Consider the following 25540-nt stretch of genomic DNA (forward strand, 5'->3'; position numbering starts at 1 on the left):
GCATTTTGAGAGAAAAGCGTCTGCTTCATTACCTTGACTAGAAGCAGCGACGACACAATCATTTTCAAGGACAAAAATGCTCCCACCCCATCTGTCTTTCATTGTTCTCCATGACAGGGACAACTGAGAACTCCAGAAAAAAAGCACTGGGTAAGAAAAAAAAGTGATGTTTAAGGACCGTATTTATACAGTGAGCCTCTGTTCCAGAATGACCCACTGCAGGGATAGAGAGAGCACATAATTTTGAAATTTATATATATGCAAAACACAGTTTCAACTTTTCAACAAAATTTAAAAACATTCAAACTTAATGAAACATACCTTGAGAACACTTTGAAATGTATTTGAACACGAAGAAAATACTCTATGCCAGGGGTGTCGTGGGCCACATGGTAGTCACAGTTTCCCTGGGAGGGCCATAATGACTGTGAAACCATATAAATGTTTAATCACCACCCACATATTAATACAGATACAGCACACAACTAATAGATAATACATTTTTAAATCAAAAGTCAAGGATAGTGGTTTGCTCAAATGCTGTTCAAGTTACTGCAATAACATGAAAAGAAAATGCTTGCAATATCACATTATTATTTATTACATCTGACAATTTAACATTTTGGTACAGATTTTAGCAAGCATCATGGAAGGTGACCTGCTTGATTTGCTTTTGCGGGCCACATAAAATGATGTGGCGGGCCAGAACTGGCCCTCGGGCCTTGTGTTTATCAAGAGCATCTCCTGAACGAGGGTGCTCGATATGTGTTCATTAAAATTGCAACAGTGACTGTAGCTTTCCTTTGCCATGTGCGAGGGCATCACAATAAGTAAGTTGCTAATATTACAGCCATGCTAGCTAACACTGATCTATTCTGACACTGCAGCTCTCCATACCTTTTTTTTTTGCTTCGAAACAATTTCCATCCAGTCTAGCTTCCCAAATCGTCATCAGCAAAACGGGAGTTAGTCAAACTGTGACATCACAGATTTTCTGAAATAGGCACAATAAAACATCTACTTAATTTTTTAAAAGATTCACACTTGAAGGGTGGGCAGGCTTTGCAGGACAACAAGACATGACTTTTACAAAATGTCTGCCCTGCCAGGTTGGACATTCCTAGTGGAATATTTGAAACCTCTCAGCAGTCTGGAATGGAGCGTTGACTTCCAAACCAGGCAATAAACCTTGCAGGAAACTTCCATTGGAAGAAGAATGTTTACCAGCAGGATAATCTCTGTTTGACTGGATTTCCATGAATGGACCCAGAGGCCACTTTCAATCTCCTGCATTCTATTTTTAGCAAAGTGCAGACAACATGCATAAAAGAAGCACATTTCCATTTAAAGGCGAGAGGGATGTCTCATTCAAGTTGGGATTTTCATGTTCACATTGACCAGCTATTTTTACACCTCCAAAAGGGATCAAGTCAATATTTAGACGTTTAGATGTTTTATCAAAGTATTAATTTGCGGGGGAAACTGACGTGATTTTTGATATTTTATTTATTCGACAAATTACATATTTATCATATCATTCCAAAAAATGAGGCGTCTTTTACCTTTTTGGTGAGTTTTGGGAGCATTTATTTTGTCCCAGCAAAAACAGTTGAAGATTGGGAGCTGGTCGCCATTTTGGACATTTTGTGTCCTGAAGTTGAAGTCAGTTTAATATGACATTTTTAGAAAACGTTGGTGGTTTTGGGGAGATAATGGACATTGGATATGAGATAGACTTAAAAAATCATGACAGTGTGTGGTGATCATCTGATTCACTTCAATGGCCTTTCTCACTCTCCTCTCCACTTCCCGTTCCCCCTGAACCATCTCTCCCTTGTTGTCTCCCCCCTTTTTCTTCTTTCCTCTGCATCACAGTACCCGAAGACGAGACGCCAAAAGCACCCTAAGTGTCAACGTGACACCATTGCCTCGACAGGAGGGTCCCAGGCGAAAGAGTGTGGGTGTGTGTGTGTGCCTTAATGAATGTGTGCGTGTCAATGGGACACTGAGACATGTGTGTGTCAATGGCCCTCCCCCTGCCCATTTTCCCGTTCGTCCTCTTCCCTCTGACCTTCCTCTCGCCAGCCACACTTCTGCTGGCTCGGGGAGCCCTCATCATTCCACAAGGCTGTGAGTATCGCACCATCATGATGATATAAAATATAGTGATACAGTACCAGATAAAGCATAGTATTAAAAAAAATATATATTTCTCAATTCAATGAATGAATGAATGAATATTTCTCAATGCACAAATCGTTTGTAGTATATTACAAAGCAGTATCAAGGCTGAATATTTGGCAACTGCAAACAAATGAAGTGTATCGTGATATGTGATGATAGTGTATAAATATTGTTATTGCAATGAACGTATCAATCACATTGTCTCTTGTATTATGGACTCACGCCAAAATATTGATCATACAGTGTATGTATTGTTGTGGCGGCACATTGGTCAACTGGTTAGCTCTGGCCTTCCTGGGTGGAGTTTGCATGTTTTCCCCATGCCTGTGTGGCTTTTCTCCGGGTACTCCAGTTTCCTCCAGCATTCCAAAAACATGCATGTCAGGTTAATGGAACACTCCAAATTGTTCTGAGGTGTGATTGTGAGTGTGAATGTTTTTTTTTTTTTTTTTTTTGGTCTATGTGTTCCCTGCCATTGGCTGACAACCGGTTCAGGGTGTACCCCACCGACTGCGCGAAGACGGCTGGGAGAGGCTCCAGCATGGCCATGACCCTTTTAATGAGAAAATGAGTGACTGGATGGATGTATTGTTGTCTACGACAAGATGGTATCAATTAGAAGTGGGACAAAATATAATTATCGCAATTAGCAAATCACATCACATCACCTTTTCTAGTGTCTATTAGGCCTGCTATAAAATATTGATTTTGCAATGAATGTAGCAAACACTCCTTCATTACTGTCACTGTCAATTAAGGGTGGCATGACTGTGTCTCATCGCCATAAATGTTTCAAAATAAATTGTGATTTATTTCCTCCCTTTTCTCGAACCATACAGCAACAGTTACAAAATACCAGTATCACGTTATCTTTTTTTCTACTTTGGATTTTCTAAATGTTTGCCTTCTTACCTTTTCTGGCTTCCGTGTGGACAAACAGACAAAGCAAACAATCGTAAGTGACTCTCCCGTTGCCATGGTGATGTGGAATGTTTGATTTTTATTTCACATTTTTATTACAGCTGTGGGCAGACTTTAAAATGTGCAAGGTGTGAAATTGTGTCATATCTTTGTGGGATTAACGCATGTGTGTGCGTGCACATCTGTTGTCAGTTTCGCAGCCACCTGTGCTCACGGAGCCTTTCGAGGTGATGAAATCATACACGGCCTTTTCTCATGATGACATCATTCTGCCGTGCCAGGCTTCCGGCAATCCGCCGCCCACGTATGTCTCTTGTTGACTGAAAAGCTGCATGTTAAATATTCATCCAACTGTATTGATTGTCCTCATTAGGTTCAAATGTTTGAATACGGGAAGAATCCATCTTCACCTTCTGGTCTTTATTTTTTCATATGAATTATGACTATTAATGTATTTTCATGTTTATTTATCCCATCATTCAATTTGGCATGTACCCTGTTATGATAAACATTTGCACCCAGTTTCATTCAAATTCATTGCTTGGTCAAATTAGTGTCAGGGTTCTTTTTTTGAAGTTTCATATAATATTAAACACAGTGACAATACAACACCAGGATATGAATCTTACATTGGGCTATTTGTTCCCGTTCCTTTCTGTTACCACAGCAACAATAGCTCACTTAATTAAATGACATCACTAATCATTTCTCTTCTTTATCCTTTGCTAGTTTCCGTTGGGTGAAAGATGGCCAAACGTTCGGGTCAGAGAGGACGGGAAATGGAACGCTAGAGGTCAGCGAAGATGAAGCTCTGGAGTTGTACCAGGGAACATTCCGATGTTATGCCTCCAACACACTAGGAACTGCCATGACGCACACAGTGCACATCACTGTAGAGGGTGAGACACTACCAATCTTCCTACCTATCTACCCTCCTATCCTACAAACCAAACCTACCTATCTATCCAACCTAACAGCCTACCCATCAACCCACCCACCTACCTACCGACTGCCTAATTGGCATACCAACCTGCCAACTATCTCATTGACTAGCCTACCTACCACCTACTTAGCTACTGACCTACCTACCTACTTCAGTCCTTCTTTATATGACCCACAAATGCCAACCTACCTACCTATCAAATTTAACCGCCTAACCACCAAACTGTCCACCGAACTACCTACCTCCTTGTCTGATCTACCCACCTAACCTACCTACCCACCTACCTGGCTGTCTACCAACAGTACCTACCTACAAAGTATGTACAAGTACCTATTTACATAACCACGCTAGCTGCTTACCAACCAGCCTGCCTCCCTTCGATATACAATATCTATTATTCATTATACTGTAGATATATTCTTCAAGCTTCAAAGAAGTCACATGACTGATGATTGATCGGATATACCGTAACATGCACTCACGCACGCACACGTGTGCGCGCACACACACACACACACACAAACACACACTTTAATGACTCAGTGAGGTTGACTGGGGCCACCTTTTCTGCACGCTCATCTCTTGTTGCTATGGTAACCAATTCCAGGAACCAGAGCAGTGATGTCAGTGTGTGTGTGTGTGTGTGTGTGTGTGTGTGTGTGTGTGTGTTGCAGCCCAGCCAGTTCTGCTGAAGCAGCAGAAGTTACGCCGCGAAGCTTACGTGGGCGAGAGCATGGTGTTGTCCTGCAACCCCCCGCCGAGCTCCAGCCCGCCGCAGATCCACTGGATGGATAAGAGTAAGTTTTGAAATGTTGATTTTGTGTTTTAATGATCATAAAATGAAGAAAAGACCAAAAGGAGGCCAGTATAGCATACGTATGCACAAAGCCTCTAGGTCACGTCAGCTTTTTGTTCGGCATGCAGGGAAACCTTTTCTCTCGAGCATCAACATGAGACAAAGCGTCTTTCTACAATATGGCTACCGTTATGGTTGTATTTTCTTTTTAACCAAAAAAAAAGTGAAACACTGAAGCCGCAAAACTTGAAACGCAAATTGGCGAAGGATCACTGTAATAAGGAGGAGAAGACGGGCTACAAGTGAAGCACTGACTGTGCAAAATTTTCTATGTTCCAAAATGCATCAGACATTTCTACCCCTTTCAACCAACCTGCTTTATTCAAAGTAGCAGAGATTTCCGTCCGACACTGTGCCTTCTTTAACATGTACTGTACGCTAAATGTACAACAACTGTCTTGTGTTCCAAAGCCCGAGAAACTGGGACACCACGTTAATAATCTTGTTCTGTTTTCCCTGCACAAATCCAACAAAATCGCTTGTGGTTGTCACTTTGAAATCACTCTGCCACTAATTTCTATGAACTCTCAATTTGTTGCAACATGGCAGAAAATTGTCAGTTTTATGATACCCAGAGTTTGTAGTTCGGAATATGATAAAAGCTGTTTGGGTTCGGCGTTAATGGTTAGTCAAGGGTAAGAAGGGAATTGAGTTTTAGAAGCAAGGTTTAGAAAGAGCGCAAAAGTTGAATGTCATTTTTGTGTGGACTCCTTGTGAGTGTCCTGTATGTGTTTACTTGTCACAGGGCTGGTGCACATCAGGCAGAGTGATAGAGTGATTGTCGGCCTCAACGGCAACTTGTACTTTGCTAATCTGCTCAAGAGCGACAGCCGAGAGGATTACATGTGCAACTCCCACTACGTTGAAGCCAGAACCATGTTGTGTGATACCACCGTTGCTCTCACTGTGCTGCCTAGTGAGTGCGCGCACATGCACACATGCACACACACACACACACACACACACACACACACACACTACATATACAATACAGTACCCGGCATGCACTGTTTCGCTATCTGATAATAGTGTCAATTAGAAACGATGTAATTTACGCATACACAGTGTCATCGTCTCTAACCTTACTGTGTCACTTTGGGGATAAATAAATAAATAAAATATTGATACCACTGCGTAAACATTTTTCTATTTATCTTTTGATATCAGTTACGGTTGAGATAAAATATCAGTAGGGCAGTGTATCATTGCCGCACAGAGTCATTTTGGGGTGGGACAAAATATTGATATTGGCATGCAACATAGAGCATCAGTTAGGGGTGAGACAAAATATCAATACTATCATGGACTGTACGTTCATATTTCATAGATTAGTGGTGGAGCAAAAAATTGACCTCAGCTAACACCGTATCATCTTTTACCATGCAGGATCAGTTAATTATGGGACAACTTATCAATACTGTCAAGGATTGTATCATTATCTCTCTCCATACAACATTAATTAAGGACAGGAACAAATATTGATATTGGCATGCTGCGTATTGGAATGTTTTAGTCATCACACACCCGGTACCATGTACATATTGTTTAGTAACCATGTACAAATGTACGTAAAACATACAGCATGATCACTTTATCTGTACGAGTAATAACACATGACTAAGTGACCAACGGGCTCGTTGGTGTTGGATGTATGGATTGATTGGCCATCATTGATGTGATTGTTTCGCACCATTTTTTTTGTCCAGGTAACAACGTGGCTCATGGCAAACCGCCTCACATCTTCCACCCAACCGGTTCCCACTCGTCGGTGCTAGCGCTCCGCGGCCAAAGTCTGACCTTAGAATGCATTCCCAAAGGCCTGTAAGGATCCATTTTCACTCAACTTCTTGTTTTAATCGCATGTAACCAGCCTAGCACTTTCTTGTTTTCCTTTTTCTCAGTCCGACTCCAAAGGTGGAGTGGAAGAAGAAGGACGGCAAACTGGATGAGACCGGCGGGCATCCGGAAAACCACAACCGCTGGCTTTACTTTGACAGTGTCGACCAGAGCGACGATGGCGAGTACGAGTGCAAAGCGTCCAACGTGCATGGGTCTAGTGTGCACTCTTTCACTGTCACTGTTGAAGGTCAGTGGGCTGATATGCACCTCTGAATAAAGGGTTAAAATTGCTAAAACATAAATTAACATAAAAACCAAAATACAGAACAACTCAATTTGACTCATCTTACATTAGGCTAGAAAATCAATTCAACAAAGCATAGCAAAACATATATGTGGCAGAAACTCTCCAAACTCTCTTCCATGAACGACCCAGGCTAAACCGAGCTCCTCACTGACATACACAGATCTTAAACAGTATAGAGATGTATCATTTCAGTTTATATCCTTGGCATTAATTACAGCGGTGCTTTCAAATAAGATCTCAGATATGACTTATGAGTTCTGCAATATATGAGCCATCATTTGGACTGTTTGATTTGACAAGAGCAAATATGATATACCGGCGCGATATAGTGGCAGCAAACTGAATTGCACTCACTTCACAATAATCAGGAGTACCGGTAGTAGATATTGCCTCAAAAAACAGACCCATCTTTTTAATACCTTTCTCAGTTGAGGTTACCTGTCAATGAATGTCAAAATGAAAACTGTATTTAAAACAACCAGTTGAGGTTGCCCCCACGAGTTTAATACTAACATAAAATGGAAAATGTCCTTATACATGTTGACGGTTAACAATGATAGTCGCTGTTGTGTGACTTTGAGCAACAGTTATTTAAACAGAAATTGTGGAAAATATAAAAACATTATATATATATATATATATATATATATATATATATATATATATATATATATATATATATATATATGTGTGTGTGTGTGTGTGTGTGTGTGTGTGTGTGTGCGTGTACTAAAACGATGCCCTGTTTTTCCCTGTAAAGCGGCTCCCTACTGGGTGAAAGAGCCCCAGAACCTCCGTTATGCTCCAGGTGAAACCGTGCGACTGGACTGTCTCGCTGAAGGCATCCCGACGCCCAATATTACCTGGAGTATTAACGGTCAACCGCTATCAGGTAACTTCTAGCAGCACTCATTGGTCACAAATTGTTCTTGTTGATTCAACTATTACTGAGCTAATGCACTTTTACCTTAGAAAAGTCTCATGGCACAAACATCATCGTTGGATAAAAATTTTGAGAATGTGCTGGGTGGGTACAATCCTCCATCACATTTTTCAAAACATCTGCCATTGGTCTTGTCTCCTCCTCGCATGTCCTCAGATGTGGACGAGGACATTCGCCGCAGGGTGTCGGGCGGCGTGTTGAGGCTCAGGGACGTCCTGCTGAGTGACACGGCGGTGTATCAGTGCGAGGCAGCCAATAAGCACGGCTCCATCCTGCGCAATGCCTACCTCCATGTTGTTGGTGCGTCTTTCGAGAACATTGAATTGGACAAGATGCATTTAATAGATGACCATTTAGTTGCTTTGTTTAATGGCCGAGCTGAACATGGTCTTCTATGTGCCCCTCAGAGCTTCCCCCTCAAATCCTATCCTCAGACGGCGTCGTGTACCGGATAACGGAGGGCGGGACCATCAAAATGTCCTGTGAGACTTTTGGCTCGCCGCGCCCTCATGTCAAATGGTGAGTGCCTTCACGTTATCCGCAAATCAAGAGGCAAAGAAAAAGTGTGCGGAAGCCACAAGGAAGCCAGCCGTTGATGGGTGGTGGCCACACCTAAATGAATATTGCAAAATCTCCACATGAAAAGACATTAGGAGGCTTTCAAGTGCCATGCCCAAAACACCACACATGGATTCATCAACACCTCACTGGAAGCTCAGTGTAAGCTTTCTGAGGCCTGAAGAAAATTTGCCGTAAAAGACAAAACGATGAAGAATGGCTAACATTCAGGTCAGATTACTAAACAAACAAAGGAGATAAAACTAGCCATTCATCCAATATGTACCTTGTATATCTCTGGAGCCTATCTTAGTTGATTGCTGGTTCACCCTGGACTGGTCGCCAAACAATCATATGGCGCACACTGTACTGACCTAAACACTCTTGGAAATACTCAGTTGCTTCTTAAAATACTGAAATCCTCCCTAAAAGTTATCTAAAGACTAGATAAATTCAAATACTTTTAAGTTGCCAAAATATTCATCAATATCTATTGATCTACTGTATCTATTAATGTTTGTAACTGTTTTCCTTCCTTGTGTTCTACTCTTGCTCCAACTTTGTTGTTGTTGATTGAAGCTTCTGGCTTTTCCACAGTGTGGACCTCCAATCTGTGCCCCAAGTGACACTCATGGTGGTTGTTGTTTTCTAGGGAAGGGGAGGAATGGGCCCCCTTGCTGTCAGACCCCCGTGTTTCCCTGTTGACCAACGGGACGCTGGAGTTGTCTGACGTGGGTCCCGGTGACAGCGGCATGTACACGTGCTTGATCAAAAACACCAATATCTCCATCAACGCGCACCTCGAAGTGTTCAGTGAGTTGCGACACACACCCCAAGATAACACAAAACCACTCCGGAATTTCACATGTAAATGAAATAAAATAAAATAAAAGCACAGATACATACACTTTTTCACATTGTTAACAGCAACAATCCAAGCTAATCTTCATCGATGAGAGACACTTTGAAATGCATTTAAAATGACTAAAAAGTGGAGAGTATTATGAATAGTGGTGCGACTCTTTTCAAATATGAATCTAATTGACTAAAGTCTTTGTCATTGATAAATCTCATTTTAGCAACATTTTTTTTGGGTGGGAGTAGACAGATGTACTGTATGTACGTATAAACAGAATACCAATTTTTTTTAAAAACTGTCAATTCTCCATTAGTCCATTAAGTGCCGAGTTTAACAGAGTGCAATTGCATGAATATGAATTCATGTTGCAAATCCCTCAATCAGGGGTGGGCAAAGCCAGCTCATCCCGCACTCACTTTATCAAGATTACTGTCATGTGTGTCGAATAAACTTTGCTGTTTTTTTTCTTCCAGAATTGGGTAGTATAAAATGCATTTATTTATCTATTTATAGAATTAAATAATCGACTTTCAATAATGAAATCAACTTTGCATAGAAATTTTATGGGTTCAATAATCAGAATTTAATAGAGTTCAAATCACCCCATTTTTATTATTTTATAATAAGAAGAAGAATAAATTTTATTTATAAGCGCCTTTCAAGAAGCCCAAGGACACTTTACAATAACAACAAACACAAAACAATACGGGTTGAGCAGTGGCAGCGTTCACTCAACCCGGAAGTCAGAAAGAAACCACAAGGGAGGGAGAGGGGATGGGGGGGGGGGGGGACACGCTCGAACTATCCTCATTTTAAGGATAATTTGAGTTAGGCAAAAAACTCCTGCACAAGCATATGACAGTTACAACAGGTCACAAGACATAAACAATGAAGACGGTGATACAAGGGAGTGTATGAAGGAGGGGGTGATGGTGGGGGACTAGCTTCCGCGCATACTTTCATCAGGGAAAGGTCGAGATAGCGGATGTTGTTTTGGTAGCAGGCTGCCCAAGAATTTAAGACAGCCTTGAGTCCGTGGCTTACGTCTATTTAGTGACGTTGATCAGCCAAATCCGTGATTTCTGTCAATATTTGAGCACGGATTCCAGTTTATTTTATGATGGAAAATAAACCAAATGGGACATTTTAACTTGATCATATGGCCCATCTGTTTGTTGTAAAAATGGCAAAACATTATTTACAAGATTATAAACATATATTTATCGGTCTTGATTTAATGTTACATTAATTTAGTTACTCGACACACTTTACGCAAGACAACGTGATTTGTGCTGACTGCATGATATACGACTGCTTCCTCCCTGCATTGTTATTCGGTGAATTGTATGACATTCTTAGAACATAAGAGTCTTTTATTCATGTAAAAACGGGAAATTATGAAGGAAGGTTTGTTGGAGTTCAAAATATGTTGAAATGAATGAGAACAAAAACACTGCAATTGAATCAGCTATGTTTTTGTTTACATCCACCTGGAACGCTTTGAGGTTGCAACTGGTCTAATCCGAGCGCTCACCTTCCTGGAATGAGCCTTCAGGCACTGAGATGTCATTTTCAGTCAACAGCCAGTGGCAAAATAGACGCTTCCTGAGATGGATTTAAAACGGGTGGACTTTGATGCATAATTCATGTGACACAAACGCAATATTAATCACAATACTGTGTTTGGGCTAGTTGGGCTATCCAGAACATACTATCGTAAAGAGCGTTTTTGACTCAACTTCACTTGTCAAGGACAGTTTGCCAACTCACGCTCTTTAGTCAGGGGTTAGCTGTTGCTACTTGAGGCTGAATTGCTGCTTTGGCAGCAGAGAATCTCTGCTATCTGAGGGCTGAAGTCAAGGATTCCTGCACTTTGGAGACAAGTTCCCAGTTTCTCCTCTTCCTTTCTTATTCTCATAGCACTTTAGGCTCAATAACAGGCTTAAAACGAAATTACCGTTTATTTGACATATTATCACAGTTTTTTGTGGTGTCCTCGTTTCCTGACAGATAAGACAAGGATTGTGACCGGCCCGCAGGACGTGCGAGCGCTCCGAGGTGGGAAGGCCTTGCTGGACTGCTATTTCCGCAAAGATCCCCGACTGCCGCCTTACCAAATCATCTGGAGGAAAGACGGACAAAAACTGCAGGAATCATCACCGGATGACAAGTAATGACAAATCTGCCTTTAATCCTGATGGACCAACTGTACACTTCTTGCGCTAGCGTGCTAACACTAACCATGTCTTAGTGTCACTGAACATTTGAAGCACCCCACTTTGAGTTGACATAGTTGAAAGTTGTTGTTGTATTTTTTAAACAACGACAACAACAAAAAGGATAATTATCCCCAAGTTGTCGACTCAAATATCAATCGCCTTTGGAACTTTTTTTGTTCCCGGATGTCTTGATGGCATATGTACAGTATGTAAGCCATTACATATACATTATATGCACAAAATACGTGTTTAATTAAACGTTTTACTCTGTAGGATAATTGCAATAACTCCGTGCGTGTGTTTGTGTTTGAAGGTACACAATATTTGCAAATGGCACATTGAAGGTAACCGATGTCCAATCAAAAGACAATGCGGAGTATTCCTGCGAGGTGATCACGGAACTTGACCAGGTGACGGCCATCGGCTCCATCACAGTCGTGGGTGAGTATACTTCCGAATCTTTTTATTCCTGCTCAAATGACCTGTTTCAAAATCTCAAACAATATATTTAGTTTCCATCCATCCATTTTCTACTCCGCTTATCCTCACGAGGGTCGCGGGCGTGCTGGAGCCTATTCCAGCTGTCATTTGGCAGTTGGCGGTATACACCCTTGAACTGGTCACCAGCCAATCGCAGCTATACGTACAATCATGCTAAGGCATAATTTAAAGTGTTCCATTAACCTTCCATGCATGTTTTTGGAATGTGGCATGAGGAGTACATGCAAACTCCACACAGGGAGGCCGGAGCCGGACCCTGCACTGTTAGGCAGACGTGCTAACCAGATTGACCATCATGCTGCCAATTTATTTATTTAAAAGTTGTTTTTTCCCGCCACTCTATTACACAGTATTTGAATGACCACACACAGAAACGTGGTATCTTGACATTTTGTTGAGATGGGGAAATGCATTTTTCCAGTTCCCCCCTCAAAAAATGCAGCAATCTTTATGGTCAAACACATGGGTGCCCATTACGTCGATCCTGATCTACCGGTACATCTAAGACAGGCCCCAAGTAGATCCAGGAGTGTCGAGGAGAAAAAAAACAACCATTTGTGTGTCTTTGTACATGTTAGTAATATATATTTTTTATGTGAATGTACGTTGTACCCTAATCATCCTATCAGTATCATTTTCACAAAAAAATGAATAAAAATAAAATAAAGCGGGTAAATCTTGAATTTACGGTGGCGCGTGAATATGCCACCGGAAGTTGTTAGCTCTCAGCAGTCTGCAATTGCAGCTTGTGATCAGAGCTGTTGCGCTCTATCTTTTATCGCCATTATTCTCATTCGAGTTTGCTTCGTGTATAATTCACCGAGGTCACAGGCAAAGAATAGGAATCTAGGAGGGCCCAGGGAAGCACTTTAAAACGGTATGTGTGAGCTACGATAGTTAACAGGCTGCAAAAGTGCATCGCATGCCTCAGTTTCAGGCCGTTTCTCATCATGGCATGTGTGTGTGTGCGTGCGTGCGTGTGTGTGTGCGCTCGTGCGCGCGCGCCGGTAACGGTAGATCCTTGAGGTTCGTTGATCGAAAAGTAGATCTTCGGTCCAAAAAGATTGGGCCCCCCTGGTCAAACATGTAGCCGTCACATTGATCCATGTATATTTTTGTGGCAAATAAACAAACCTTAAAAGGATTTATCAATATTTGTAATCTCCAAACGTAGTTGCTCTACATCAAGACAACAACTTCTTCTTTCTTTCTTTTTTTTTTTAAAGAGGCATCTTCACACACAGCCTGGGGAAGACAAAATATGAAACTATATTTTCGAATTTTTACATTGTTCAACTGAAATCCAAATGTTACACAATACCAAAATATATATTTTTTCAAATTAATAGGCATGAGATAAATCAAAGAGTTTTAAAAATTGCACTAATGTGCCTCTTATCTTGATAAACATTATGGCTGTTTTGTTATGTAACATTTTAACAGTGAAAAAACAGCCTCAAAATATTGCATCTAAATCAGATCTTGGCAAACATTACGATTATTTCAATGCTGAACAAAGTTTAACCAGGTTGCTCTGGTCCAGGGAAACACCTGAGATTAAATTGGCTCTATCTAGTGGTCAGATTGGGGATTAAGGACAAGTGGGCGGCTCACCCAACTGGCCCAATCTTACCCTGCTCTATCCTTCTGTATGCAGCCCTAAAATTGTGAAAATGTAGTTTCTTTTTGTGTGTTTGATCATCAAACAAAAAAGAGGCTCACAGTATTTCGTGTTGGACCTTCAGCTCGTCCAGACCCACCTTTGGATGTGACCCTGTCTGACGTGAAAGACGACACTTTGACTCTTAGCTGGATCCCAGGTCGCTCGCACAACAGCCCCATCACAGGTAACATGCACACACCTTCAAATGTCCATTCAAGTCCTGTGACCCGCCCTGCTCATCATGTGAGCAGAGTTCATTGTGGAAGCAAAGGAGGAGCAGCATTCGCAAAGACACGACGGCGACACCTGGAGGTGGGAGGCACTCAAACGAGTGCCCGCCGACTTCAACCACCTGCAGCTTAGCCTCCACCCTTTCTGCACTTACGCTTTCCGCGTCGTTGCCGTCAACCAGCTTGGCCCCAGCGAGCCCAGCCAGCCCACCCCTCTCCATAGCACACCCCCAGCAGGTAGGAGCCGCCAATGTTGATGCATTGAGACCTAGACGGCTTGATCCAAAACATGCAGTACAGTGCAAAAGTCTTCGTGAGCTTTAAACATATATTAATATATAGCACCAGTCATTCATGTGCTACATTTGTTTTCATGTATTCAGTACCGCACAACAACCCCACTGGTGTTCGCAGTGAATCCTCCGATTCTGGAACACTGGCTATTACGTGGGACGTAAGTACAACAAAGTCTACAATTATCTCTATGCACCTAAATCACTGTAAACGCTTTTGTTGACAGGAACATTCAAACGCCACAACGGCAAAGATTGATCCCTGAACCTCTCGACTGTGAGGCAAACATCTTAACCAGTAAATCACTTAGCTGCCCCAACTCTTGTCTTCCTAATCCAATCGCTCACCCACAGTTTTCCCTCAATTTATTATGCTTCAGTTGCCTCCGTAATTGTCTGATACGCGTTTTCAGGTGAAAATCTGTGCTCCGTGTTGATCCTACATGTTAGGATTTTACGAATGTGAATATTGATCCTGCCAACCTCGTGAGGATAAAGCGATTCAGATAATGGATGCTAACAAGCAACTCGTGTTTTCCAAGCAGATCAAAGAGGAAAAAAAGATTCCAATCATCTTTGTATGAAATAATGGGGCTTTTGCTGACTTTTTTTGAACCGTTGATCTGGTTTACCAAGCCACCTGTAATTTCACAAGAGTGTGGTCTTTCAGAACCTTTGCAACAGATGTTTGATCAATGACTTTTAGCACAATAAATAACTGAGACCAAAATATCTCTTCTGTATCTTGCACTTGCTTGCAGGAGATGCCCAGGCGATCACATAACGGTCAGGACTTCCAGTACAAGGTGTTATGGAGGAAGGCAGGGGGCAAGACTGAGCGTTGGAACCACGGTTATGCCAAGTCTCCGCCCTTCTCAGTTAACAACACAGGGACGTATGTGCCTTTTGAGATCAAAGTCCAAGCCGTCAATGCACTGGGAGAAGGTCCTGCTCCGGAGGCCGAGATCGGACACTCGGGCGAAGATGGTATTAAAAAAATCAAAATGGACTTTTATCCTTCTTTTAACGGTTTAACACATTTCGCTTGATGAGCCTGAATTGCTTATGGCAGTTCCCGAGGAGTTTCCCAGTGATGTGGCAGTTCGAGTGATGAACCGCACAGTCCTCGTGAGGTGGAACGAAGCCCAGAATGTCCGTGGTCTTCTTCTGGGCTACAAGGTACTACATGTCACTTCATGTTCAAGGTTGAGTCAAAGATATGTGGACTTCCACATGAATCAAAAAGAAGCCATGGTGGGCTGTTCATTTAGTACCTTGGCCTTCAGTTGCTCATCACTGACAAGAACAATACATCTGGCTCCCATCTGATGCAGATCTACATCAAGAGACTGGGTCCAAAGATGGGACGAGCCCGGCGGTCCCCTGGGGAAGTGCGCCACCTGCTGGAAGGAAAGGAGGATGACGGAATATTGGAGCGAGCAAAGGAAGATGATAAGGTGGTGGAGGTCAAAGGCAGGAAAACTACTGCGGAAGTGACGGGTCTGCAGCTCTTCTCCCGCTACACCGTTTCCGTTACTGCTTTTAACAGTAAAGGAGAGAGCCCCGCTTCCCCGGCTGTCCACTTCAGCACTCCAGAAGGAGGTGGGATTCACGGAGGAGCCCAACTTTATTTGTTCAGAGATGAGACGACAGAGTGAAATGTTGTGGTCTTCATTCAGTGCCTGGTCCTCCAGCATCGCTGCTCTTTGAGAGTCCCACCGAGAACACAATGCTTCTGTACTGGACCCCACCACTCCAAACGAATGGAATTCTCCTGGGATACATGGTGCAGTACCAACAAGGTATTAATTCCGGGAAGTTGACTGGGTCATCTTTGTGTTTCATGTTTGTCTGTGCAACCCAACCAACAACCTTTGGAATTCTACCAAAATCTGTGGTTATAAAATTTTAGAAACATACGATGTTGATTCCCTATTTGCATGGGTTAGGCACCACAGCAAAAATCTGCAGGTAAACTAGCTCCCACCCCAAAATGATACTTATTGATAGATGACCCTTATTTTTTAATCACATGTTTGACAAACAAGTCTTTATCTACTTGTCTGAGTTGATGTTGAGCAGTTACCAGCTGATACCACAGACAGGAGTGATCAGGACCTTTCTTTTCAACATCTTGAGAAGTTTACTATCTGGCGTCTGACTCCAGAGGGAGTCCCGACTTTTTATCTGATATCGTCCATCATACTGCTGTATCCGCTCAAATCCCCCTCCTATCAGCTGTTGGCTAACACTAGCCAACAGCTTGGCTGGTCTCTCGATGCAATCAACAAAATTTTTTCGACGGAAAGAGCAGGCAGTGGGGAGCCTTCTTGCCCTCCGGGGACGTTTGCAGCCGGATACGCCATGGATCCATGGAGAAAGTGGAGACCAGTGTGCCTGGCAATACTGTCCGTGGAGGATGTGGAAGACATCTACATTATTGGCCTTTTGATAACAGGTATGCTGCTGTTTGGTGTTGGCAGCTTTCTGTTCTATCGCAAAATTTAACCGACGGGAGCGGCTTTATTGGAAGCAAAGAGGCTGCCGGTCATTCTGGATGGTTTGCCGCGAACGTTCAACACTCAGACCCAAGCGGGGACTGAGCTCAACCGCAACATTGTTGCGGTTTTGGAGCGACTCCGCACGATCGACAACAACATGGAGAAGTTGGAATCCGCTCTGCGGAAAGAGTTTTCGGATTTGGGCTGATTGGCGCCAGTGAAGAGATACAGACCACGGACTCAAGGCCCTCTGAAATTGTTGGCGGCCGTCCCTCCAAAACAAACAACGCTATCTGGCCTTTCCCCTGGATGGAAGTACGCATGGAATCTAGGGCCCTCACCATCACCCCCCGCCCCCTCGGCCATGGACTGATAAGCCGGGACTGTCTTCATGATGAGCAGACATCGACGAAGCAGCTATGACCTGTACACGCATACACATACACAACTGGACAACCACACGCGCATACACATCCTTGTTATCACAGTCTTCATTACTCCGATTCTTTTTCCCCCGTGACGTGGTTCGATCTGCAGAGCGCACGTGTGCCCGTGCAGTTGGTCAGGACGGCCGTGTCGCGGTCGCGGTCACCCCCTCCTTCCTCCCCCCCCTTCTCATTCATCCTCCCCCGTATTACATGTTATGTCTTATGACTTGTTGTAACTGTCATATGCTTATTTATGTGCTAGGGTTTTTTTATTTATATATATATTTTTTATCCTGGACTTAAATTATCCCCAGAAGAGGATAGTTTGAGCGTGGTTTTTTTACCCTCTCCCTACCCAGTGTTTTCCTTTCTTTAGTCTGATTATAATTTCCCCATTGCGGGACAAATAAAGGATATCTTAGCCACTCCCCCTGCTATGGCATCAAAAATCTGCTTATTGTGGTGTCATCTATCATCATTTAGTGTGACAGAAAATGCACAAAGTAATGAATCAGTGACTTGTTCACCGGAGAGCTATTACCGATTTTGGACAGGAAGCAAAACGAAAAGGTGAATATGTCAGTGGTGAACTATGAATGCACTGGGATCCACTGCATGTAACTATCAACCATGGTTTGGCATGGGACTGATCATGCTGTGTTGGGTGTGCACGTAGAGGTGAAGAGCCGAGACAGTCCAGTGCGGATGGAAATCATCAGCGATCCCAACGTGACCCACCTTATGCTGGATTCTCTGGATCCCCGCAGCTACTACACCTTCCAGGTGATCGCTCGTACCGCCGCCGGGGATGGGCAGCCCATCACCAGGAGGAATGCGACCCTTTTTGACGGAGGTACAATGCACAACATTGATTCAAATTTTCTGTAAGAAAACTAGTGGCGGTAAGGCTTGAGTCCCTGTGCACAAAAGTTATTTCCAACAAATATGAGCCAGCTAAGGCACTTTCACACATCATAGAAGGACGTGGAAAGTCTGACTGGAATTTATCTCATTCAGTTCAAAGTTATGTCCAACTATAACGGACGGGACTTGGCATGCAGAATCTACTCTTTGGGCTGAGTTTTGTGGTTCTCTGTCCTCTCTCGTTACTTCCTCGAACTTGACTTCATGCAAGTGCTGTTTTCTTGTTGGGATTGCAGCCTGGAGGAGCTCATTTCCATTCAATTTCCTCTTTTCTCCATGCAGTTCCTCCAACAAACATCACCGTCATACCTGACAAAACGTCATTCAACCTGAGCTGGGTGCCTGGAGAACGAGAGAGGAACCATGGCTTCCATATTGATTTCCTTAAAAAGAGTGGTCAGTGAGAAAATGGCAAAATAATCATCATAAGTAAGAATTCCTTTTTGGATCATGTCTACAAAATTCTGTTTGGCAGCTGAGGGGCAGTGGGAAGAGTCGGAAATAGTGAACACGTCGCAAGGCTTCTACTCGCTGACAGGTCTTCAGCCGGGAACTGAATACCACCTTGTTGTTATGCATGGGAACTATACTCAGTGGGAATCTGCAAGTTGGACCTTAGGACCAGGTATCCAAGTTGTCCTTGATCAACAATGTATGCATGAAAATGCTAGCATGTTAAAATGCTAACATGCTCACGGCACTGTTTGCCGGTCAGGGCCATCGGAGGTTAGCGGTGGCTTTGCCACTCAGGGCTGGCTGATAGGGCTCATCAGTGCCATCGTGCTGCTTATCTTGATCCTGATCATCCTGTGTCTGGTCAAGCGCAGGAAAGGTGGCAAATACGCAGGTGAGAGCGCACATTGAATTGCTCGCTTCCGTGTTGCCCTATGAGGTGTCATCATGACTGTTGTCGCCCAATTCAGTGAAGGATAAGGAAGACAAAGAGGTCGACTCAGAAGCGCGGCCTATGAAGGACGAAACCTTCGGAGAGTACAGGTGGGTCGTCTTGAGTGCAAAGTGATGATTTTCCTCTCTTTTCCTCTACAATTCACTCTCACTTTTCACCCCTGTAAACGCTTCGCAACCAGATCTTTGGAGAGGTGAGGAACTTGATGCATGACTTTGCCGCCCATTGAGAAAATGATGTGGTCCAATGTATGGCTGGGAAGATAAATTGTCGGAGTTTGATTGTAGCGCCTTGGGGGACTCCTCAAGACACTATGTAGCACCGGTAACTCCTTGCATGGTGATTTTATCACCTATGTGCATTCGTTAAACATGTGAATCACTCACGACAGTGTGGCTGTTCACATGCTGTTTTCGTCATAAGTTTGTTTTGGTCCCCATCATTACGGCAAATCCCATTTCACAGAGAGAATGGTGCAAAAGCCACACTGTCAGTGTCTTTTTTGGCATGTTTTGAAGGCTTCATTGCTTCATTCTTGTGCCTGTCATTACATATAATATAGAGCGAGCTTTAAGCGTGACAATTATGGATAGCAATCAACCCAGATTTATTCTGGTAGTATTGTCTCTTAAATGCAGCTTCCTGAAACCATACCACAGCCTGCTGTTCTGCAACAAATCGGCCTGGCTTTATGTTAACTGCCTTGTGGTTAGTGATAGACGGAGAGACGATAAATGACATCTTGATGATGCATGCAAGTTCCACATTTCATGGAGTTTCCCTCCCATCTTCTCCCAGCGACACAGACGAGAAGCGTTCAGAAAGCCAGCCGTCGCTTTGTGGCGACAGTAAGCTAGGCAGCGACGACTCTCTGGCTGAGTATGGTGACAGCGTGGACATCCAATTTAACGAGGACGGTTCCTTCATCGGCCAATACAGCGGACGCGCTCCACCCCCTGCCGGTCATGAGAGCTCCGGCCCCGCCTCCCCGGACAACACGGCTCCGCCTCCTCCCATCGCACCGTCCATGTCGAGCGTCCTCAACCAACCCAGCTAAACACACACTCACACACACCCACTGTCTGAATACATTCCACACATTTATGCAGAGAGGATGTTTACACCGTTTTTCGCCTTTTCAATGCCACGTTTACACTCACACACAAACACACACACTTACTTAATGCTTTCTGTGGTACTTTTTTCTCTGATCAACATTTATGCCCCCCCCCCAAAAAAAGTGGCTCTTTGTGCTGTGAATTCGTAGACAGCACAGCTGTGCTCAAGCGCAAAACTAGTGTATTATGATTTTTATGTCAAGCCTCGATGCGCTTGTTTCGGAATTTGCTACATTTCTCTGCGCCATGGTAGGTGTTACGGCGTACTTTGTGTGTCATTGGATATGCCCGCGGCACACCCGACAATTTGGTGGTACAAATTCACCTGAACTATCCGTCTGCTGGAACCGCGTCAAAGTATTGGCGCAAAGCATGTAATGCAATTTGGCTGAATTTAATTAACGTGCAGGCAGCTCCATGGATGTGTGTGGTGGAAGTCATCCTATTCCATTCAGAAATATGACAACCGCAGATTCGCTAAACCCCCTGAATCATTGCAGAAATCAGATCACAGCATTGATTACAATAAGCGTTATCTTTATTATCGGTATATATTTTTAAAATCATCCCACTGGCTGCTCTGTTTTTTTACCTTTTACATTAGCAGTGCTTAATTTTTTTCTTTTTTTTTTCACTTTTTTGCACTTGTATAAAATATTAGCTACGCTAGCTCATCTGTTGAGATTAATAGAAATATGTGATTGTTTAATTTTAAATTTGTTGGGTGGACGGTACTCCTGAGTCTCAACTTTTTAAAAACTCATTAAAAAGTCACATTAACCTGTCCCATTGAAGATACAGTTCCAGCTTGACACGAATTCCAACGAGATGTTTACGTTTTCTTTTCCTCCAAGCAAGGTGGGCAATGGCGGGCGACATTGGAGTCACGTGACCAAAACGTGACATTTGTGTGTGCTTGAGAGCGGCCATTTTAAAACACTTGGTGTGCATGTGTCTTTGTGTGTCCATTACGTGTATCTGCGCTGCACGTTGCTTTTCCAGCTGTGCACTCTATCATCATTATCCATCCGACCAGGTGGAAACGTCTGAATGTTGTTTTGCATTGAGAGGAGAAACTCTGCCTTATGAGAGTCCCACCGAGCCTCCTCTTATCACTCTACCCTGAGTCCCCTCACCTCCCCCCCCGCCCACACACACACACACACACACACACACACACACACACACTCACACACGATTGGTGGCCCAGGAAACAGCATGGGTCCTGTGTAGCAAACCTCACATGGAGGCTCGTCCATTGATTATTGCTCTCTGAATGTAAATACCGCTTTAAAATTGTTCTTTTTGTCATTGCTTTTTTCCTTCTTTTTATTTGCTCTTTGACATAATGATCTTGTATCATATAACTTTGCTGTTGATTTAACACTAGATGCTAAGATAACATTTGACATGGACCCATTTGGTCATTTGTGATGAGTTTAGGAGTGAAGATCAAGGTTATGGTTTGAGGTTAGAATTAGGGTTAGTGTTCAAGGCTTACGGCTGGATTTGCCTGGCTGATTTTTTTGGTTGCTGAAACGGCTTATACCGATGTTCATTCAGTGTGTGACCGCAGCACAGAGCTTTCCTTGTGTCACTTTTGTAGATGAGACACATTTACTGCAGATCATATTCGTAGCACTTCTTTTCCACTTTCAACTATTTTGTTTGTTTGTTTGTTTGTTTTTAGCACTTTTAGCCACAAAGCGAATGGTGATGATGATAAGGAAGAGGCTCTCTTGAATATGCGGACATTTATGATGCTTGTTTTGTTGCCCCTTAGTGGACCAACGCACATTTATATGAGTCACAAGAAAAGACCAAAAATTCGACAATGACAGTAATATTTCCAAGACAAGTGACAAGAGGGCTTTTCCTGGCTCTCATTAAGGCAGAGGTGTTACCATCCTGACCATGCACCATGACATGCGCGTGTTCTGTAAATTCAACAGACTCGCTTTCTTTTATAGGAAACATACTTTAAGGTTAGACTTCCAATAAGAGTATGACTACTGTCATGTTAAAGCATACATTCTTTAAAACTTGCATTGCAGAATGATGGACTCGTAGCTTGTGTGATGGGGCCACTTTTCCTCGAGAACCATCAATTATTTTGAAGCAGCCTTCAAAATTTCTGTTGTCCGTGCCCACCTGTGCATTAGCTCGCTGCAGTGTCCTCCCCCCTAAAAAATCTTAAACTATATGTCAAAACCTCATTATTTTAGTTTTTATGACTTTATTAGTTGTGTGTTCTTAGGTACGACCATCTTTAAAATACTTCTCTTCTGCTGTTATGTGAATGGTCGTCACCTCGTGTCATTTTAATGTGTCCAGCCTGTATGGTTGTCTGAAGGGAGGCAGCAATTGCTTGTTGTGTTAGGGCGCCGTGCTTTTGGCATAAATAACAGTGCATGTCTTACTCAGTACCTGGGCCAGGTAAATTCATTTAGCCACTGCTTGTCAAAGCCACTAGCTTGTGTGTGGGGTTTCTTTGATGATATGGAATGAGAAAAAAATAGTGTTTCAATCACATAAACATTGACTTTGCGTTGTTATGCTCCTAAGTGGAAACATATTTATGTTGCCTCGTCTCGCCAACTCGTCCCATCCGTCCTGGATTCCCCCCTCTCTATCATCACCAGTGTTTCAGATCAAATTTCCACATGTTGTCACCACCATAAATTATTACATTTTAACTGCCCGTTGCGTTAATTTTTCTGTACTGGACTCAGCTAACAACCTCACGAGTGGCTGATTTTTCCTGCCTAAGGGTTAGGTTTAGGGTTATGTAACAACGCTAAAAATATTTTACTTTGACAAGAAGGAAACTTTTATTTTAATAAACACGACATGCCTTGATGCAAAAAACAGGAAATATTTACCTGTTTGTGAAATCTGCTGGGGAAATCAGGACGCCGATAGGACTGACAAGCGGGGGGAAAACCCATGATTCGATTTGTTCCTTCTTCTGTAGTTGCCTGTTGTCTTTCCTGTGCACAGCTTTTGATGTAGCGCCTGCAGTGGCGCAACGCTGCCACTGCAGTTAAAATATGTCGCTGCCGCAGAGGGACGTCAATCGCTCAATCAGCTCAGATGGAATTTTATACTGTTAGCGAAATCAATCGATTTTGTACGCAAGAAAAACCCTGGACAATATTGACACGTTTCTGAATGACAACAACAATCAAGCTTTTGTAAATCCATCAACTGTGGCAGAAGTTGCGCACTAAATAGTGCTAATGATTTGATCTCACTAGACAACACATCCCTGATTAACTCATGCACGGCCAACCCAGGTTAAAATAATGGACCTTTTGACTTCTGTAGTGATCAGTGGCAGTGAACCAGTTCTAAATGTCAGGTTTTTATGAGGAAAACAATTACACCAAAAAACAATTTCAAAACATTTTCCACCATTAATCTGACCTATAACCTGGACAACTGCCTTGAAAAAAAGGGGGGATAAGTTCAAACTTGATGTTATTACGCCCAAACAAAATATCCCAAACACACGCAAGAACATATTTTGCAAAACCACGGTTAAAGTTTTTGTCCAAAAGGTTTGTTTGGCGCAAAACTGGCAGCATAATGCCAAGGCATTATGAACAATTCGAAATAGTCTGTGTTAGCGCAAAACCTTCAGGCTTCTGCTACAAAGTCAATAAAAAAACAGGACACTCGTACAAGAATAGCTGGAGTGAACCACATTAGATAGTCATTGACATCCACTCCCCGTCTCGAAAAGATTTTAAACAATTATTTCAATTGACTTGTGCAGGATATAGGCCAATGATGGGTAAAGTTTTGAAATAATTTGGGGGAGTCATTTCTTGATATCACAAAGATCGATGGAAGTGGAAAAAAACTAGGATGATTTTTAGATCCATGGTGACTTCGAAAGAGTATCATTGTATACAAGCATTTATAATGACAATAAGCCAATTAAAAAAAATAATTTCAAGCAGTAGGTCAATTTTTGATCATGTAAAAATGGTTACAGAATATGTCACGTGTCAAACTCTGGAAACCACCGGCTTTAATTGGTGAAGCAGGATATTTCAAACAAATGTTTTTTTGTTAATTTTTTTTAAATAAATAGCTTGCCTGAATATTTGGGTGCCATTCTTTTTGCTTGACATGCAAGATTACAAAAGATTATCAGAGAATGTGCTGACGGTTACATACAAGTGTGGTACCACATTACATTATAATGAAATGATCATTTTTACATTTATCGAAAGTGAGTTGACAGGCCTGCTTGACTGGAAAAAAATGAATGTGGATATGTGCTCTTGTGGAAGTGGCTCTGCTTTAATCGTCATTTGGAAGTCCACTTGTCAGCTATGTCACTGAAGAGTGAGCAACTACCATTCGTGCATTTCTCAAATCACTCGAACATCTCTCTGTTGGTCATCTGCTCTGACACAGTATGTCTGTCTTCTTTTATATGCCTAATAGGAATACATATACAATATATGAACATGAGAAACAATAGAAAATATGGAGGAAAATCCCCAGATTGAGGTAAATAACAACTACTAACAATACAGCAGATGAGAAAATGGCGGAACGGTCGCATGGCGTCACTCTCAATGCTTGATAATGATAATGACGATGAAAATGATGATAATGATGAAGATGAAAGGGCAGGGCTGTCCTGCACGAATGAAGTGTGCTGATGTTGTAGCTGCTTGTTGAATTGTGCGCTGTGCTCAAACTAGCTAACTAACCCCTGTCTGTCAACTAATAAACATCAACTAGCATAATCAACAGGACTTGCCATCTCTGTGTGTCCATTCGTGTGACTAGACATGTGCCTTTGATTCAGTTTTGAAAAAACTTTCTTGTGATATGGAATGAAAAACTGTGTCCAAACTTTTGGCTGCTTGAATGGTAGTGTCTACGCTGTAACAAGAACAGCAGCCAAGAAAACATCGGTTAACAAATGCTGACGAAACATTTTAATCAGAGATGAGTGTTATTGGTTAGTTCTAAGTATTACTATAATAATGTTGTGTAATTTGCTGCAAGATAAATCAAAAGTGAATAACTTGGTGACTGTCGCGGTGTTAACACAAACATAAACACATGCCTGCAAGAATACAGGAAAAAGACGTATCAACATCGGAATAGTCCTTTTTTTTTAATAAAATGCATATTTTTAAAGAAAATATGTAGTCCTCTTGAGTTGAGTCTTGAGAAACGAAAGATGTATATTTTCAAGTGTAATACCGAATTTGAAGCCGTTCTTCGTTGAACTTTGACTTTTACAGCGTAATGAGGACTTTTAAAAAAATAATTCAATTCCCATGGCATTACAGGCGTACCCATAGTTGTTACGTTTAA

General features: G+C 42.5%; 1 protein-coding gene across 1 annotated transcript; it reads left to right on the forward strand.

The window, feature by feature from the left end:
- The first annotated feature begins 1880 nt into the window (after nt 1-1880).
- On the forward strand, nt 1881-24964 carry LOC127595416 (neural cell adhesion molecule L1.1-like). The gene is made up of 27 exons (XM_052056881.1): nt 1881-2130; nt 3298-3409; nt 3835-4004; nt 4723-4845; nt 5650-5820; nt 6611-6725; nt 6806-6990; nt 7811-7942; nt 8150-8293; nt 8401-8512; nt 9204-9364; nt 11421-11580; nt 11943-12070; nt 13876-13977; nt 14045-14260; nt 14407-14477; nt 15078-15303; nt 15389-15495; nt 15651-15918; nt 15996-16118; nt 17922-18098; nt 18452-18565; nt 18645-18794; nt 18885-19016; nt 19093-19165; nt 19258-19269; nt 19875-24964. The coding sequence occupies exons 1-27, from the start codon at nt 2013-2015 to the stop codon at nt 20131-20133; spliced, it is 3861 nt and encodes a 1286-aa protein (XP_051912841.1). The 5' UTR covers nt 1881-2012; the 3' UTR covers nt 20134-24964.
- Nucleotides 24965-25540: the final 576 nt, after the last annotated feature.

Source organism: Hippocampus zosterae, chromosome 2 (genome assembly GCF_025434085.1).
Source record: "Hippocampus zosterae strain Florida chromosome 2, ASM2543408v3, whole genome shotgun sequence".
Taxonomy (NCBI): domain Eukaryota; kingdom Metazoa; phylum Chordata; class Actinopteri; order Syngnathiformes; family Syngnathidae; genus Hippocampus; species Hippocampus zosterae.